The 19,125-nt window shown below is 31.7% G+C and overlaps 1 protein-coding gene across 4 annotated transcripts in view; it reads left to right on the top strand.

Moving 5' to 3' along the window:
• The window catches only part of LOC127722167 (parathyroid hormone/parathyroid hormone-related peptide receptor-like), a 68,674-nt gene that overhangs the window by 12,390 nt on the left and 37,159 nt on the right, over nucleotides 1–19,125 (top strand). For all 4 annotated transcript variants that reach the window (XM_052229040.1, XM_052229042.1, XM_052229041.1 and 1 more), the window contains 3 exons: nucleotides 5,698–6,227; nucleotides 9,472–9,571; nucleotides 16,330–16,440. In XM_052229040.1, the coding sequence (XP_052085000.1) occupies nucleotides 6,144–6,227; nucleotides 9,472–9,571; nucleotides 16,330–16,440 (295 nt within the window). In that variant the 5' untranslated portion in view covers nucleotides 5,698–6,143. The remainder of the gene's footprint in view (nucleotides 1–5,697; nucleotides 6,228–9,471; nucleotides 9,572–16,329; nucleotides 16,441–19,125) is intronic.

The following is a 19,125-nucleotide window of genomic DNA, read 5'->3' as shown; positions in this document are numbered from 1 at the left end:
TCAGAATGAGGGAAGTTAAATCTGATGCATCTTGTAGGGAGCGTGTCGTACTCTCTGTACGTTCATGAACCTTTGCAACAAATTGCGGGGTTTGTTGCAATTCAAAGTGCTTACCTGCAAAAAGTAAGTAAACTCATAATTTTCATTGGCATTCGAAATACATGTTCTTTATCTCGGTTGACCAACTTCATAGTGCTTATTTATTGGATCTATTGCCAATTTGAATGATTGAATGAATGTATATACATGCATAGCAATCAAAACATTTTTTTTCAATATGACACAGTGATAAACAGAAGAAAACAACACACATTATACAATGTTAAGTAATAATATGACATCTCATTTTCCATACTTATAGTCAGAGTTTTATTGGCATCTCTTAACAATAAATCTAGTTTATAGATATTTGGACAAGAACAGTAGTAGTTTGGTAAATAATGCAACCTTACATACATTGTATACATGACATATTTGCCACTGGACGCTAAACACACAACATTCAATAAATAATATTTCCCGATATATCTACAAAACGAAATGTTTTGAGATTGATGATAAGGAAACCTTTTCATTATTCACTGTTGATTAGGTGGTGTACATGGCAGCATTCGAGGCAAATAGTTCATATTGAAAACCAATTGACAATCGTACATCTACATTATGTACCAGGTCAACTTAAACCTAACGGAATCGGAATAGTGCATGGAAGATTTTCTATAAAGGACCCTACTCTGTTTCAAATGATATTAAAAAGAGTGCCGCCAGGGTCACTCGCTAATTTTGACATTTAAACAAAGATTTCGAATTCACTCCCAAAACAACAAGATGGAATATTTTTAAATTCAAGAGGTTAATACTAGTAATTTGCTTCTTATTGATGAAGATCGCACGGTGTGCAATACGTGATTAAATCCGTTTAATTTGGACTGTGTTGGATAGTTTTCTCATGGGACATCATAGCACAGTTCAGTATTTCATATAGGAGCATATCGTTGGTGTGTTTTTTTCTTCTTGTTTGTTTGCCATCGACGTATAATAGATAAATAATAAAGTTCAATGTCGAACTATCTTGAATGAAAATATTAGGATTAAAAATCAGGAGATGTGTTGACTAAAGACCAAAGTACAAGGACGTAAAAAGTAAAATAACAAAAATACCGAACTCCAAGGGAAATTTAAAACGGAAAGTCCTTAATAACAGTTACTGTATGTGATTACACAATAGTTACTGTATACGATTACACCCATAACGATCAATTGGACCAGGCAAGAAGTGACTACAGATGTTACTCAGGGATATACCCATAGTCGTCCTCGTGTAGCCATTTTGCTCTGATATTCCGGTGATATTTCATTATGTGTTGGAATGTTCAGCCATAAATGCAAGTAGACAAACGCTTTTAAAGCATCATTTTGTAAACAGACCACATTTTAGAATTTCAAGATCTAACAAATAGCAACAAACCGTCTGAACTATTTAAGCAAATTATACGAAGATTTATTGAATGCCTAGAATATCCTGGGTAAACTCTTTGTGTCTCTACATTTGTACTTGTATTTTATACAAAGTGTGTTAGTTTCTTTTTTATATTTCTCTTAAACGTTGTACTTTTGTTTACGAGAATAAAGATATATGTTATCAATAAGAGTTACAAGTACAAAAGATAAAATTGTTTATATCATTCAGATACTTTCTCTTATATTGATAGATTAGTTAATAACAAATATATGGCATAATATAGATGGAATAGGATCCCAGTTACAGGATACCAATCCAGTACCAACGAATGAAGTTCCTAAATAAATATACCATCTTTTAAATGGTATATTGTGCCGAGATGAAAAATTACGTAAAGATGCTTAAAATTGTAGTATATCTAAAGGGAATTCATTAAACTTTCAACTTCTGTTAAATTTTAAGTGATTCTGAAATGTATAGTGTGGATGATTGTTTGAGTAAATGGGCCAAATTTTATTTTCGATTATAATCAGGAAGTTAATAAATGACCATATTAATACTCAAAACAGTATTGCTCTCTTAAATGCCGGTCATGACCCCCCGAGAATTCTCAAAGAAACCATGAAGGGGGCTAACTGCAATTTTGCAGTCTAATATAGGAAATAAAAAATCTGCCCCTCAATTTGGATAAAAAATCATTGAAGTAATGGGGGAAATAATTGGTTCCCCGTTCCAGATCCGATGTTAAGCAATGATTAAACAGGCAACCAACCAATCAATCAATGCTCTAGTCCACAAAAGAACATTCAAATCAAAACACTTTAAGAATTACTGTTTTTACAATAGTTTATTTGAATAAAATGTAAAAAGTAGCTATAGAATAAGATAAAAAATCATAAGACAAAACTGTATCGTGACGATTTATTGTTAATCTGGTAATATGAATACAGGATAGAACGGTAATATGAATACAGGATAGAACTCACTTTTAAGAATTTCAGTAAACAGCCAGATCTCCTTCCTGCTGCATATCAGATGTCAGTTTTGTAACAAAAAGGAAGAAGTAATAGTATATTTAAATTTGAAATTCCAAATGAAATTTAATTTTTTCTCATAATGGATATGTATCTGACATGACCTTCGCACGATTGATGTCGCAACTTGCTTTCAGAAAATGACATTGGAGTGCTATTAAAAGCAACACGATAAACTTAAATAATATATGATAAATAGTACAAAAGAGAATTTCTAATTTGACTGTAATGTCGGACCGAAAATACTTATTTTAGGATGTTAATTGTTAATCTAGTATCATGTTACAATGCATCTATACAATATTTAGAATATTAAATGAACATGTTATATCTATATAACAGTGTGATAATTATTTATAACGGCCCACCATGTCTTATACGAGGGTCTTGAAAGGGGGTCTTCATTTCTGTATTTGAAAAAAAAAATTAGGCCATATTTCTCTATTCTTTCTTTTTTTTTGGGGGGGGGGGGGGGGACGTTCATTATTCTCTATTCTGTATAATTTACTAGCATCGCACTATTCTCTATTCCTTTTTTTTTTGCCTATTTTTTCCTCTTTTTTGTTTTGTAACCCTTTATTCTTCGTTTTTTGTCCATTATTTTCTATTCTGTAAACCCCACCTAGACCCTCTTATCTGAACAATCTACCTATAATTTTTATACAATGATACCTTTAAAAAATAAAAAAAAACTTTTATTCATGATTTTTTTTTTATTTGAAAATTGTTTGTTCGATGAAGTTTAAGAGTCTCTACTAAAAATATACAATGACCTTATATGGGTATGAGTGTTGTAACATTGTACAAGGGATTACAAAGAATTTTCACATTTTGAAAGTTCGACTCTGACGAAGACTTTTTGTTGTAAATACAATGTTTGTCTTTCTATACGATATAACTTGCATCTTCGAAACATTATTCTCAGTATCGTTGCAGAAATCTTAAGAATTGTCAAATTTTTCCTACATGTTTCAATGATTGTCATTTTCAGGCGATCGGATATATTTTAGTTTGCTTGGTGGATGCTTTCTTAACACTCGTAACATTGGTTGTGTTATAATTTTTATATCTATCTGGCAACTGTTCCCTATATTTATTATTTTTGCTCTTAACATCAAGTCAGTACAAGAATTACAGGGTAAACACTGTAGTTATTAGACATTTTCATGTCTATTGACAGTTTTCCTTCCGGTGGTCAGTGTTTTCCTTCCGGTGGTCAGTGTTTCTCTCCTTGCTCTCCGGCTTCTTATAAAAAAACTGACCACCAAGAAACAGCCAATAGTCCTGAAGCGGCATTAAACACCAATCAATCAATCTATTGACTGTCGAATAAACTCAAAGTTTCCCTCCGTAAACCCATGAGGGTAGTTTTATTAACAACGGCATTCACATTGACATCCCATTCAGTTCTAAGTGACATTATCAAGAGTTATTATAATGACCAGATACCGTAAATTCCCATGTGACCACAACATGTAAAGTCTATAGTAGATGTATAAGCCGGGGTATTGCTCCCCACCCCCTCACATTTTTTGCCAAACAAAAATCCAACTAAGAATGAAATTATTAGACTATAGAAATATAGAAGGTTTTATTATTATTTTTTTGCATGTCAATCTCAGAAATCCCCCCTTTTATATTGTATAGAATGCATACATGTAATGGTGCTCAGCATCGGACTCACTCGTCAACTGACTACTAGTATCATAATTCATCGTGAATACTTAGTACCGAATAACATATCAATATCCAAACATCTATCAACTTTCAATATATAAAAATGAAAAGTGGCAATAATTGAGAACCTACCATCAATGACTTATCAGTTTTAATTTCGCTTATATATATATAAGAGTGCTCACCATCGGACTTTATTGTCAATTAACTATCATAGATCAGGGTTTTACCAGAGACATGAATTGCATGTATTAAATGTCTCTGGTTTTACATATCAGTATTCAAACATACATCAACTCTTAATATATGAAAATTAGAAAGTGGCAATATTTGACAGCCTACCATCACTGGACTTATTAGTAATAACTTCACCTATACATGTAAGGGTGTGCACCATCGGACTTTATTGTCAATTGACTATCACGGTACATGGTTTTACATATAGATATTCAAACATATATTAAGTCTTAAGTACCAGTCTTTGTAAGTATCAGGCAATTTAGAAAAAATTCAAAACAAGGCCGAAAAAACCCACCGACCTAACCACCCTTTTTTGAAGGTACCCTCATCCTGAGTTAGAAATGGTAGGTCTTTTGTTTCTGCGTGTCTGGTAATTGGAGAAATATTTAGTTAAATTTTGGTAAGAATGATAGCAAATTACAGAGTTATCGCCCCTTAATTGTTAATGTCTAGTGCATATCAACCAAATTATATCTTGAATTACCAGAACGGGGAAAGGAAACGAATGTTATATTCATGCACCATTATACATTCTGAACATGAATTAATGTAAAGCTGAGTGGGTTTTTGTTTGTCATGTTTTCACCACTGCCTGATTCTTAGGCAGATTGGCACTTAATATATGAAGATGAAAAATTGCAATAATTGACAGTCTCCCATCACTGACTTATTAGTAATAACTTTACCTATACATGTAAGGGTGCTCACCATCGGACTTTATTATCCACGGACTATTATGCGTCAATTGACTATAATACTTCATCAAGACTATCGCAATACAAGTTTTTACATATCAATAAAAAAACGTATATATCGACCCTTAATATATGAAATGAAAAATTGCAATAATTGACATTTTACAATCTACAACTTATTAGTTAGAACTTCACCTATACATGTAACTTTAAGGGTGCTCATTATATCGGACTGCGTTTTCAAATGACTATCACGGTACAAGTTTTTACATATCAATACTCAAACATAATATCTTATATTTTCTTAATATATGAAAATAAAATTTCTAATAATTGACAAACTTCCATCACTGATTTATTATAGATATAATTTCACCTATATATGTCGGAAGGCTAGGCATCGGACTTTATTGTCAACTGACTATCATTATGATACTTCATCAAGACTATCGCAATACAAGGTTTTACATATCAATAAACAAACGTATATTAATTCTTAATATATGAAAATAAAAAACTGCAATAATTGACGGCCAACCACCAATGATTTAGTCATTAGTAATTACTCCATATACTTATTTTCTTTCAGATATAATGCAGTGTTCTGTGGAAGCAGCACACATGCCACTCCGCCTTGTTGTGACTGAATTATGCGTAAATAAAAAATACTGTAATTTAATAACCGATTGAAATATAAGCTATGTATTATACGAAGAACAGAGATTTACATATCCAATTATATTTCTCATTTATTGAGGAGGCAGAGAAGATTCTTTTAATTGACAGTAGGCTATGGTAACGATGGTTTATTGGAAACAATAATAAAATATAGACTATGACTGGATTATGAATAGTGATATTCTTGGACAGTTATACATTCAATTTGCATTATTTTTTTCTCCTTATTCTAAAGTTAAGACTTTTTATCGACTGTGTTAGAAGGCTCATAAGTCATTGAAGACTACATTGGAGAGTTTGGATGGTAAAGGAAACTGTGAAGTTAGAGACTACGATTTGGTATTAGTTAACGTTACAATGTGCTTTATACTCTGTAGTTGTAGTATTGTATTGGTTTTAATATTCAGGATTTGTGGAGGTACAGTTTGTCACCAGAATGAGGTAAGGTATTTCTATAATAAAAAAAAAGTTTTAATTAAGTATACATTTATTTAATTTAAACCCTTTTTTAAATGCTTCTTTTTATTTTTTGGTTCTTTCCAATCATAATTATTTTTGCAGCACTGGGTCGATACCGCTTTTGTTGGACTATTACGTAGTCCCGAAGGTTTCATCAGCTAAGTGGTAGTTTATAACAAACCTTTCTGAAATTGTTCGATTATAAATACAGAAATTATTACAAAACTAAGGTTTCAACTCCATCAGGCAAAGTTGACTTTAGATGGATTTAGCTATCATTTTTATGTCCTTTTCGATCATAAAGCTCTTCAACTTGGGCCATGGCTTTCAAATATCGGCTTTGAGTGTTCCTGATGAAGGTAAATACAGGAAAGCGCTACGAACGCATGAAATTTTTAAAGTGTTGTTTTCATTTTTTATTATTTATCATACTTTATATCTCTTTCTATGATTTTCTTTGAATTCAATTTATAGAAAATGTGTTGTTTTATATATAAGTTTTTTTTCTAAAGTTTTTAAAACAATTTGTTATTCTATTTCAGCCATGTTATTATTACTTTTATATATTTTTGTTCACCTTTTCATTGTATAATGTATCAAACATTATCAAATATCGAGTTACTTCTTATTGAAGAAAACCAGCATGTATAAACAAACTATAAGTGGTTTTATCAGCATTGTTAATTAAGTGTTCCAATTGTAAATTATTAAAGTAAAAATAATATAATAAATATAATAACAAGTTTTAAATATGAAGTTATAAAAATAGGATTTGGAAATATTCGACATTGTTCATTAAGTGTGCCAATTGTAAACTATTAAAGTAAAAATGATATAATAAATATAAATACAAATTTTAAATATGAAGTAATGAAAATAGGACTTGGAAACATTCAAAATGGTTGTTCAAGATACATTTATTTATCTTTAAAAAAAAAAATATAACCGAAATATTCAAGTCGTTCTATTCCGCTACATGGGTGAGTGAGAGAGTCGTTCACGGGGAGGGACTAGATTATTCGGGGTAGTCAAAATACTTCATGCTGTTTACAACAAGATAGGATATCAGAGAATTAGATATATATATAACAGGAAGCTATTTAGCAGTGGAAATGTTTTTATAAACATGTTACTTTTTATCAGTAGGATACAAATGCAAGGAGATTATCATAATCAGTTGAACACAATACTTCTAAATAGTTGTCTGATATCAGATTGATAAAAAGAAAAAGAAGATATGTCGAGTTAGATAATCTTGCATTTATAAAACAATACTACTCCACCCGAAATGTTAAGATAAAAACAAATTTTGGATATATCTATATACACTGTGTGAACAGAGAGTAGAAATAGCATAATGTAAGCAACTATTGGTCACCGTACGGCCTTCAAAAAATGAAAACAACCTGTTATAAATTGCATGCGGCTGAAGCGTTTTTCTGGATCTACCTTCACCAGAAACACCCGAAGCCGAATATTTGAAAGCCAAAGATGTATAAGAACCGAAACAGACGAAGAGCTATATGACCAAAAAGGACCTAAAAATAATAGCCAAATCCATCTAAGATCAATTTTGCCATAGGGAGTTGAAACCTTAGTTTTCTTATAATTTCTAAATACGGTATATACAAGGACAATTTTTTATAGGTTTCTGGCTATAAAGATATTCTAAAATTTTAAAGTTGTTTATAATTATTGATATGGATATTCTCAATATTTTTTAGTTAAAAAGGCATTTTTATTTATTGAATATTCATTGACTCAACGATCTTACTGATAGAGTATTCTTTAGGATCACCGATTCAATCAATGATGTATTCGCTGATTGTTATGACATGACAATGATAAAAAACAATTTATCGGTTAGCAATAACATAATTTACGTGGAAAGAAAAAAAACTGTTTTTATTTGAATTTTTATAACCTGGTCTCATGGTACCATAATACTTCCTTTGTTAACTGTTCTGTAAACATGATATCTACGTCATTTAAACTTTGGTGGATAGTGCTGTTGTGCGGTTTTCTGACTGACCAATACCCCATATCAATCTTGATTATTTGAAGTCAATTTTGTTTCTGTCATTTCAAATAGTTTATAAAAATGGAATGCATTTATTAAAATATTTTGATTGCCTTAAACACACAAAAGCATGAAGATGAACGATAGCTGTAATATGTTAACTTTGTGACATTACAGTGAGCATTCCTGTAGATATAAACAACTTAAATGCTGAAAATGCATGAAATATTTGCCACTGGACGTTAAGCAACAATCAATCAATCACTGAAATAAAAATATCTTATTTGTTCTTGCTTTATAACATTTTTAGAAAACAGTTTAGCATAGGTTGACTGTGGAGGTTGACTATGATATCCAATTTTGAGCGGTCTGAATGTTGGCAGTTACAAGGTCGAACTTCTGCCAAATACAATATCCCCCTTTTCGGTGACAGTCAAAATATAAAAATAAGAAGATGTGGTATGATTTCCAATGAGACCAAATGACATGGAAGATTATAACTATAGGTAACCATATGGCTTTCAACAATGAGCAAAACCCATAGTCAGCTACAAAATGGCCATCAAGCTGTCAATAATGTTTTATTTTGTGTTTCTGCCCATAGCATAACAGATAAAATGTTCAGTATAATAAAAACTACAACATCTCAGCTAAATGCTTCATATGAGCATTTGGAGGTTCTTACGTTGTATTGACTACCTACATTTGTGATTGATTGCTGGAATTAACGCCACTCTCAGCAATATTGGCTATATCGTGGAGGTCAGTTTAAATCGGAGGAAGCCGGAGTGTCTAGAGAGAACCATTGACCCTTGGCTGGAAATCTGACAACCAACATTGTACTCGTCAATTATCGTTTCATTTGGGCTTTCCAGTAAGTGATCTACAATTAATCTTTCTGTCCCTGGACAAGTCCCCGGAAATACATTAAAGCATATTCAATTAATGGAATTGATTAAACTCCCGTTCAAAAGAAGGGGTGCACAGTATTCCGTACGTCCGTCCCTGTTCCCTCCGTCCATCTGTCCAATGAAAATGTTGTAACATTGTTCTTTGAACTAAATATCAGAGTTTAAACATCCATCGTCATTTAGAGAGACTATTTTGCGCAGAATATTCGACGAAATTAAGTTTTTCCCCTCTTATTCGATTTATGACCATTTCATTACATCTCAATTTACACGATAATAATCATTTTTGTTTCAGGTTTCGGATGTATCGAAATCTTTACAGTATGAACAGGAAATGGTTCAAAAAGCAGAAGAAAAGTGCAATGTTAGTAGGCTGTCGGCCTCCGTTAGAAATGGTAAGTTATAAGCGGACATATTATTTTTCTAGTTGATAGCAATTAAAAGAAGTACATTATGGATTCTACAATTATAGAAGATCATACCAAATAGAATAACAAAAATCACAAAAATAATGAAGATAACATCACATCAGACCACCAACTCGTCTGAGAAAATAAATATATAAAATAAAAACAAGTTAACGTATACAGCACACGGTCAAGATATCCTGAATTTACAGACATAAAGTGTGGTAGGCCTAAGTACATGAAAATAATATTATTTTGAAATTTAGATTTGTTTAATCAACAAAACACAAAATTTAATGTACATGACTACAACGTGAAAATTTGACAGTCAGTTTGATAGTATCTGTTCTGACTCGTACATTTATTGTTACAATGTGATATCCTACCTCTAGCCAATGTAGAATAAAGAAACACATAGCAATACGCATAAAACTCAGTTAAAAAGAAGTCCGAGTCCGATGTCAGAATAGGTAACAAAAGAAACTAAGCAAAATGACAATGATACATAAATGAACAAAGGACTACTAGCAGTTACTGACATGCCAGCTCCAGACCCCAATTAAACTGATTGAAAGATTATGTCTTCATCATATGAAAATCAAGTACAATCCCTCCCGTTAGGGGTTTAGTATCATACCATCATAAAATATATGAGAAGAACATAACCCGTATCATGCCAACAACTGGTTTTAGAATAAATGTGTTTATTTCCGATTCAAAGACCCTATGAGTGAATTAATATTAATACCTAAATATGCAATCCTTAATGACTTGACAACAGTATCGTAACTATATCCTTTCCGAATAAGTCTGTTTAAAGGATTGTACATTTATTGTTACAATGTGATAGTATCTGTTCTGACTTGTACATTTATTGTTACAATGTGATAGTATCTGTTCTGACTTGTATATTTATTGTATTGTTACAATGTGATAGTATCTGTTCTGACTTGTATATTTATTGTATTGTTACAATGTGATAGTATCTGTTCTGATTTGTACATTTATTGTCTTCTCAGCGAGACATGTTGCAATTTTCTTCTGCATTTGTTCTTCGTTTGTTGGTCATATATGTCCTGTACGGTCCACCCAATTGCCGATTTACCTTTCCGATGTACTCTCTACATATGTAAGATTCATATACAATGTATTCAGGGGTTCAAGATACCAGAATAGCATTCGTATTTGAAAATTTACCGATTGTGTCATATCCTATCGTGTCATTTTAAGTGTAGATTCGTATGGCATCACATGCATTGCATTAGCCGCTTACCCTATTGATACAACCGCACTCGTTCCATTTGGAATTAATGCAATTCCATCAGGTTTTTGTTTCTTTTATTTTGCTAATGTCAAATGGATTCACGGAATTTGAATGTTGTTAATCTGCTGCTTCTAATTAACAGATGTGAGAGTATTACCATTTAACGTTTAAGATTGCTGTTTTAGTTTAGAAGCCCCGAACACGCATTTCATGTTTGTGGTACGATGTCATAGATTTAAGTGGTAATGGAACGTTTAGTTCACAAATGGAATATAATTGTAAAAAACATATGCAATACCTCTGGTTCTTATCACTTAATGGTAGGCACTTAAATAAAATCCATATAAAGATGTAATTAATGACAAATATTGCATAACAGAATTTCCCAAACAAGTATTTCAAGCTATTAAACTTTAAATTACTAATGTTTAACGGTAAAAGAAAGACAACCTTTAAAGTTTAATGTCAGGGCCGCAATTATTCGTAATGCTTTTTCCATAGGTACCGGTATTGTTTAATGTTTTATTTCTTGAAGACTACACAAACTAGAAAAATGTGTCCATAGAACACGGATGCCCCTCTCGCACTATCATTTTCTATGTTCAGTGGACCGTGAAATTGGGGCCAAAACTCTAATTTGGCATTAAAATTAAAAATATCATATCATAGGGAACTTGTGTACTAAGTTTCAAGTTGATTGGACTTCAACTTCATCAAAAACTACTTTGACCAAAAACTTTAACCTGAAGCGGGACAGACGGACGGACGGTAAGGACGAACGAAGGGACGAACGAACAAACGCACAGACCGAAAAACATAGTGCCCTCTACTATCGTAGGTGGGGTACAAAAATGAGTAGCAGTTTCTGTTCCTGGAAATGTCAGCGTTGTATAACAGCCAAAAAATATATACATTGTATATGGTCATAGGGCAAAAGTTGACTTAAAATGCTGTTTTGAAAAAAAACGTCTATTTTTTTTCGTTTCATGGGAAAGGTAACAATTTTTGTCTCCTTCGGACATAAATTGAAAATATTTTCAACACTATTGTAAAATATGAATTTAAATTTTAGAATTTTTAAAACCTAAATAAATAACCCTCCGATTAAATTTAATTTCAACCCTGTGTCATCCAATCAGAAGCCGCACCTTATTATATTCTGAGTACCATCTTGGGTTAAACTAAAATATATACAAATAATTGCGCTCTTGTAACCTCAAGAATGACACTCTGGACTCCACTCATCCATTGCAAGTAGCAATACAACCATCGATGTTATGTCAGCCTATCTAGTAATCGTAGATTAAGACGAATTGTAGAGTAAACTTTGGGAGAACAAATTATATGTTCAATGTCTTGTTTCTTCTTGTTTTGGTTTCTTTTTCATTTTTCATTTTTCTTACTATGTGTGTTATTGTTTATATTTTGGCATTAAAAACTACACTTGATTTATTTTTTTTTGTATTAAATATTTTACGCATTTCAAAAGAAATAAGATATTTCCCCGGTTTTTTTTTAATTATAGTTTCATCTTTTTCAATACATATCTTTAAAAAAAAAAAAACAAATTCGCAAAATATTCTGAGTGTAAATAGACGTGGTTTAAATTATATCTGTTTCTTTTTAGAAATTCTGAAACATATACTTTCCCAAAAAAAATAGATCGAATATGAATTGCTTTGTAAATAACGGGCGTATCTAGTATTCATGATCATTTAACAGAAATGCCAACACTTTTGAAGATAGTAAGTTCATACGATTTTTTAAAACATTTTGTTCATGGTTTAAATGTACTTAGTGTGTTCCTTCCATTAATTTCTATTGTTATCGTTAGTTCAGTTATAACTAAGAAGAAAGCAGTTGTTTTGAAATGACGTCACAGATTTATTTTAAAATGAATAAATCAAGTGATAGAGCCCTCCGGACTCATAGTATATGTTATTACGAGCCAACGCTCATCCATTTAAACGCCTACATGTAGTGATTGCTACTTGTACATAATTGAAGATAATTATATTATTATTTTAGATTACCTATAATAAAGTTATTAAATTTGCAAAGACTTCACAATGATAAGTTCGAAACACAATTGATAGACGTTGGTTCGTAAACAAGATAATATTATTCCTCCAGGCTCATAATATATGTTAATAGAACCAACGCTTATCAATTGTGTCTCTTCAGAACAACACTTTTAGAATAGAATAGGTTTTTCAAGATAATGATCACGAATCAAACTAAAATTTAATATTCAGCCGTCTGCATTCATACATGAAGTAGCTGAATAAATAAAAAAATGCAACCTCAACGAATGAAATGTCACCATTTATCTGACATATTTTTTTTTAGCAAAATCGTGTACACGCCAAGTGTTTCACAGTAATCTTCTCTTAGATCCTCCTGTTTTTGGATCTTATATAACCTTAGCTTTCAAATTCAAGGGTTTTCAGCGTTCCCGATGACGGTATAACCAGAAAAGCGATTCGGAAGCAAGAAATTACATAGTGTGTTTTTCCATTTACAACCACTTGGTCGATACATCTGTAGGTGGACTGTTAGTCCACGGTGGTATCATCAGCTCAGTAGTCAGAGTTTTGGTAACGTCATCATTTGTAGTATCTATTTTTTTCTGAAATTATCCGTTAATAACCTAATAAATAAATTAACTCCCACAGGAAAAGCTGATAAAAAATGAATTTGGCTATTTTTTCATATAGTACCTCATGTTTGCGGTCCAGATCTTATACATCATTGGCTTTCAAAATTTTTTAGTTTTGAGCGTTTCTGGTGAAGTTATCTATCAAAGCGCTACGGAAAACATTTTTTTTTAGAATTTCCTTCTGCATCTTGTATTTATCTGTATTGAGTATTTATTCCGTATTATTTTTAATGATTTTAATTGTGAAACAACATAAAAAGTAAACCATTATACACCCTCTTGCCCCGATGCTTTATTACAACAGAAATCAAAAACAGTCCTTCGTTCTTAGAAACGTTCATATTTAATAAACATTCAAACAAATAACACTGATTTTGAAACCTCCAAAATCAAAATACAAAAAAAAAAAAAAAAACCCAAAAAAACTGGCAAATAACGTACGGCTAATTTGGTTAATAAGGTTACCAACCCAAAAAAATTACAAAACAAAATTTAATAGATAGTGTCATCTATTAAACCATTTGCTTTTTCGTGTTCATATCTTCTGGAAGACTATTTTTAATTAACTATTTGAGAATAGAAGACGTTTCACTGACTGGCCTACCATTAAACCTTACCACCGTTAATGATAAGTGACATAGTTAGTAGAAAAGAATGATAATCTTTAATTGCATATCAAGGGTATAATTGCTTTCTCCGTTGGCGGAGAATAATTTTAATTACTGATTTTTATTCTACGCTAGAAAAAGTATTTCGAGAATTACAACTGGTTGATTTATCAGTTTTATGACTATTTTTTAAGTTTAAAGAAATTAAATAGATACTACTGCTTTTATGAGCCATAAATAAAAATGAAATTGCACTCGAACGTGAAAGTGGTACATCAAATTTTATTTTATTTAACTATATCAGCATATTTAATCCTGATAACGTCATTTTCGCATATAAAATGGTACCAGATATCTATAGATTAAACCCCGGCAAAGCTTAGATCTCACTCAAACAATAGAGTTCATGTAATTTTTGCTATGATAATCTTATTTTCGTCTCTCCCTCGCATGATTTATTAGCTTTAAGATCAGGCTAGACATTTACTGTCGTTTTCTTATCACTCATCGATTACTATTATAACTTTTCTTAGGTTTTTCAAGAATTTTGAGATTAAAGTACAAAAATGAACTTGCTACATAAACATTTAAATGTCGATAATCTATGAGATAATCTAAGCCAGAAACAACAATTAAAAAATCGAAACAATGTGGCGGATGACAGCATTTGTAAAGGATGTTTAGATACCTCGGGTTCGGGTACAGTTTTGTCATTATTTGAACTACTACTCAATTATTATTTTAAGAACTACTGCTCATGCCTTGTTGGTGGTTTGAATGTGTTTTTTTCGTGATTTTCAGTGTATACTTGAATATATGCTTGCGCAAATTTTTGGTGCTTGTCTTTGTTTTCGTGTCTTCCGATTTACCACTATGCACATTAGCGTCTGGCGTACAAACTTTAATCCTGGTATCTATGATGAGTTAATTTACAACCACTGGGTCGATACCACCTCTGGTGGAGGTTTACTCCCCGATGGTATCACCAGCCCAGTAGTCAGCCCTTCTGTGTTGACATGAATTATCATTCATTTGGTCACAATCATAAATTAACTGTTTACATAAATTTGAATTTTAATTTAGGAATAGATTACCTTAGCTGTATTTGACAAAACCTTTCGGAATTTTTTAATGCTCCTCAACTGCGTGCTTTATTTAGTCTATTTACCCTTTTTGATTCGAGCGTCATTAATGAATCTTTTAATCTATGATGAATTTAAACACCACAAAAAATAAAAAGAAACATATTCCAATATAACAGTACTCGCAGTTACTGAACTCTAGATATAAGACTAAAATACCAATCTGTACACATCTAATGGATTTAAAATAAACACGTCAAAAACAATCTTGAGAAAAGCATGGCAGTGTGCAATTCTAATATATCAATCAATAGGGCGTAGGCCCATAGGTGTTGATAACTGTCTAGCAAAACATATTTGGTCATGTTTTAATCTATTATTGACACAATGTTAGTACCGATAAAAACAAAATAACTAGTCTATTATCTTATTATAGTGTTGAATTGATTTCCTTTGAGAACAATATAACAATAATAAGATGTGGTATTACTGCAAATAAATCAAGTATCAACCAGTGCTCTAATGACGTAGATGTAAGCAACTACTGGTCACCTTCCGGCCTTCACCAATGAGTAAAACACATACCGTATAGTCAGCTGTAAAAGGCACCGACATGAAAAATATGAAACAATTCAAACAATAGAACCATTGGCCATTCATGACAAAACGATAAAAGGAAACAAAATGACAGACTTGGACAGAGACATACTGAATGTGGCTGGGTTAAGCTTGTTTGCAAGCGCTCAATCCTCCCCCTAACCTGGAACAGTAGTGAAACAGAACAACATAAGAAGGATGAATCGTATCTTACTTTACGGGCTCTATAAACTACATTACCGTACAAATTATGATGCACTATCCCGGTTTATTATATTAACATAGGTCCCACTTTATCTTCTGTCATTATGACTAATGTGTTCTAAAGATTAAATAATAAGACCACTGTTATTATTCAAAAAAGTCTTTTGCCCTAGCTTCGTTTGACCGGAAGTATAAAATCATGCATTTGCATTCATCAAATTAAAAACGTTTACAAAATCAACTTTATTCCGGCCTTACCAAAAAGTTGTCTCTAAGGGCAACAAAAAATGTAACTAGTTATAATGGATAACTTATTTTTTCTTCTTTCATAGATAGCTACTGTAATCAAGTGTTTGATGGAATAATGTGTTGGCCACACACTGAATCTGGTTCCTTAAGTATCCAGCCATGCCCAAGTTATATGTACAGTGTTTTACCAAATGGTAAGTTGTTAACGGTGCATTTGATGTTTTATTGTTACAAGAACACACCCCGACATCGCGGGTCCGTGACTGAATAAAATAATCTACGCCTATTTTTTAGCCTGTATTTTTAGTATTCGTATTGTCATCTGATAAAGCCATGCTGATTATAATGGGCAAAGTTTTCTGTGCATTCAAAATGTTTCTGTTTGAACCCGTCTTGGTTTTCTATTACCGGAAGCTACATGCGACATATACTATTGGTATCGGTATCGGATTCGACCCGGAACTTATTAATTATTGGTAATATTAATTATGTGGAACACAAAAGGGCCTGGAATGGTGTAATTTTTAATCAACACCATTGTCCTAAATTAGTTATATATAAATTTGAATTCTTCGATTCGTCGTGTTAACGTCATGAAGGCTAACAAATTGAACCTGGTTATTTTAGTAGTATAGATATTTGACAAAAACATATATACCACCCCTTAAAAAAAGAATTTCCGAGAACTTACGATTAAGTACCCAACAAGATTCATGTAGGTATAATAAGTACAGGCAATTGGAACTTCAAGTGTTTTGACGTTCATTACTTTAATACTTCAACTAAATGTATTCAACCAACCTGTTGCGTTTAGGTAAAAATGCATAAAAGTCAGAACCAAAGTTCTAAGCATATTCTGTTTACTATATAGCATATATTACGTTATTATTTGAATACAATTGAACTTCACCTTTGATAAGTTTCTGTAAACTTTGTTGTCTTGAATTCAAACAAACGTAATGCAGATTAATGTGTTTTGAGTATTAATGTAGTTTTAAATGCAACTATTTGATTAAGTGATCTCAATATTGAATTTACCTACATTGAAAATGGTGTATCATATTTAGCAAACGTTAACCTTTCCAACTAATTAGGATAGTGTATGTTTTTGTTGTACATTGGTAATGACTTCAGGAGAAAATATATAAACTCTAATGTTTTTTTTGTTTTCTTCTGCTTCAATATTTGTTTTTATACACCAACTCTCACATTATGACTGATGTTAATGCACTAATCTTTATAAAAGCCATATTACATAGAAAATAAAGATTAACAGCTTTTTCTAACTTTGAAGTTGCAGTAAAAGTTGTATTAACATGGAATGACTTATGTCAATTTATAAAAAAGATCTGCATCTGCTTAGATTATTTTTAGTAAAAGCAAATTGATATCGACAGTGGCAGATTTAATATTTCGCACCTCAATGAGTGTAGCAAGTCAGAAATATGAAAGTTGTTTTCCATTATTTCTGTTGGTTTATATCGTCGAGTTTTGGTTTTGTAAGGTTTTATGGACTTTTCCTTTTTTTAATTATGAAACCTTGAAGTTCGGTATTTTTGTTCATTCTTTTTTTCTCCAAACTAATACGTTTTGGTCTAAAAAAATAAAAAAATCGGGGATGATCTAATCCACTCCAGGATGGTAAACAGCTACCTTTCTAGAAGATGCATTTTAAAACAAGATTAACGATAAACATCACATTAAATAAAGGCAACAGTAGTATACCGCTGTTCGAAACTCATAAATCGATAGAGATAAAAACAAATCCGGGTTACAAACTAAAACTGAGGGAAATGCATCAAATATAAGAGGAGAACAACGACACAACAAAAACACAACATTAAAATGTAACACACACAGAAGCGAACTATAATATAACAATGGCATTTTCCTGACTTGGTACAGGACATTTTAAGAAAAAAATGGTGGGTTGAACCTGGTTTTCTGGCATGCCAAAAACAATTGTGTAAAAAATAGATTATCAGCAAATTTCGACTCCCTTAAAGAATTTCAATATGCAATGAATTCTAAAACGAAATTTGCATGACGAGTATGATCTGCTTACCCTTCCGGAGCACCGGAGAGCACCACCAGTTTTTGGTGGGGTTCGTGTTGCTCATTCTTTGGTTTTCTATGTTGTGTTTTGTGTACTGTTGTTTGTCTGTTTGTATGTTTGCCCTTTTTTTAGCCATGGGGTTGTCAGTTTATTTTCGACTTATGAGTTTGAATGTCCCTTTGGTATCCTTCGCCTCTCTTTTGCAATAAACCATGGTTTGGCAGTAGATATACCTTTGTTTGAAATAGTGCAGGCTTTCATTGCGTAATTTAATTTGCATCAATTACACTCTTTAATGAAATTATGACACTTTATTATCTTTCTTCATAAAAATATGCTTTCTAAATCTGTTTTCACAATAAATAATTATTATTTTGAGTATTTTATTACATACCTGACAGTTTATATAGATAGATTATAACAAAGGATTTATATATCCTGTTTACGATAATGTATATGTATATATTTATTGAATCCGCACACTATAAAACGAATAAACTGAAGATAACTACAGTATTTTTATAAAATAATATGAAAAAGAGGGAGTAGATACCATGGGGCCAATCAAAACGTCAATGAAAAACAGTCAAAACCGTGGCCAAATATACAAATAAGGAAAAGTTATTCCACTAAACATTATAAAGAAAAAAATATTGAGTAACACTAAACTAACCAACACTGGAGATAAAACTTGTCTATTCTGACATGTTATACACACCGTCTAACACTTGTGTTATGTCGGGATACTCTTGACAAGTAAGAAAATGGTGATGATTCAAATTTAGTTTTTTCGCAATTGACGAATATAAATCGGAACTCCGAT

Source organism: Mytilus californianus, unplaced genomic scaffold (assembly GCF_021869535.1).
Source record: "Mytilus californianus isolate M0D057914Y unplaced genomic scaffold, xbMytCali1.0.p SCAF_12, whole genome shotgun sequence".
In the NCBI taxonomy this organism is placed as follows: Eukaryota; Metazoa; Mollusca; class Bivalvia; order Mytilida; family Mytilidae; genus Mytilus; species Mytilus californianus.
This window is presented reverse-complemented; position numbering and strand designations above follow the sequence as displayed.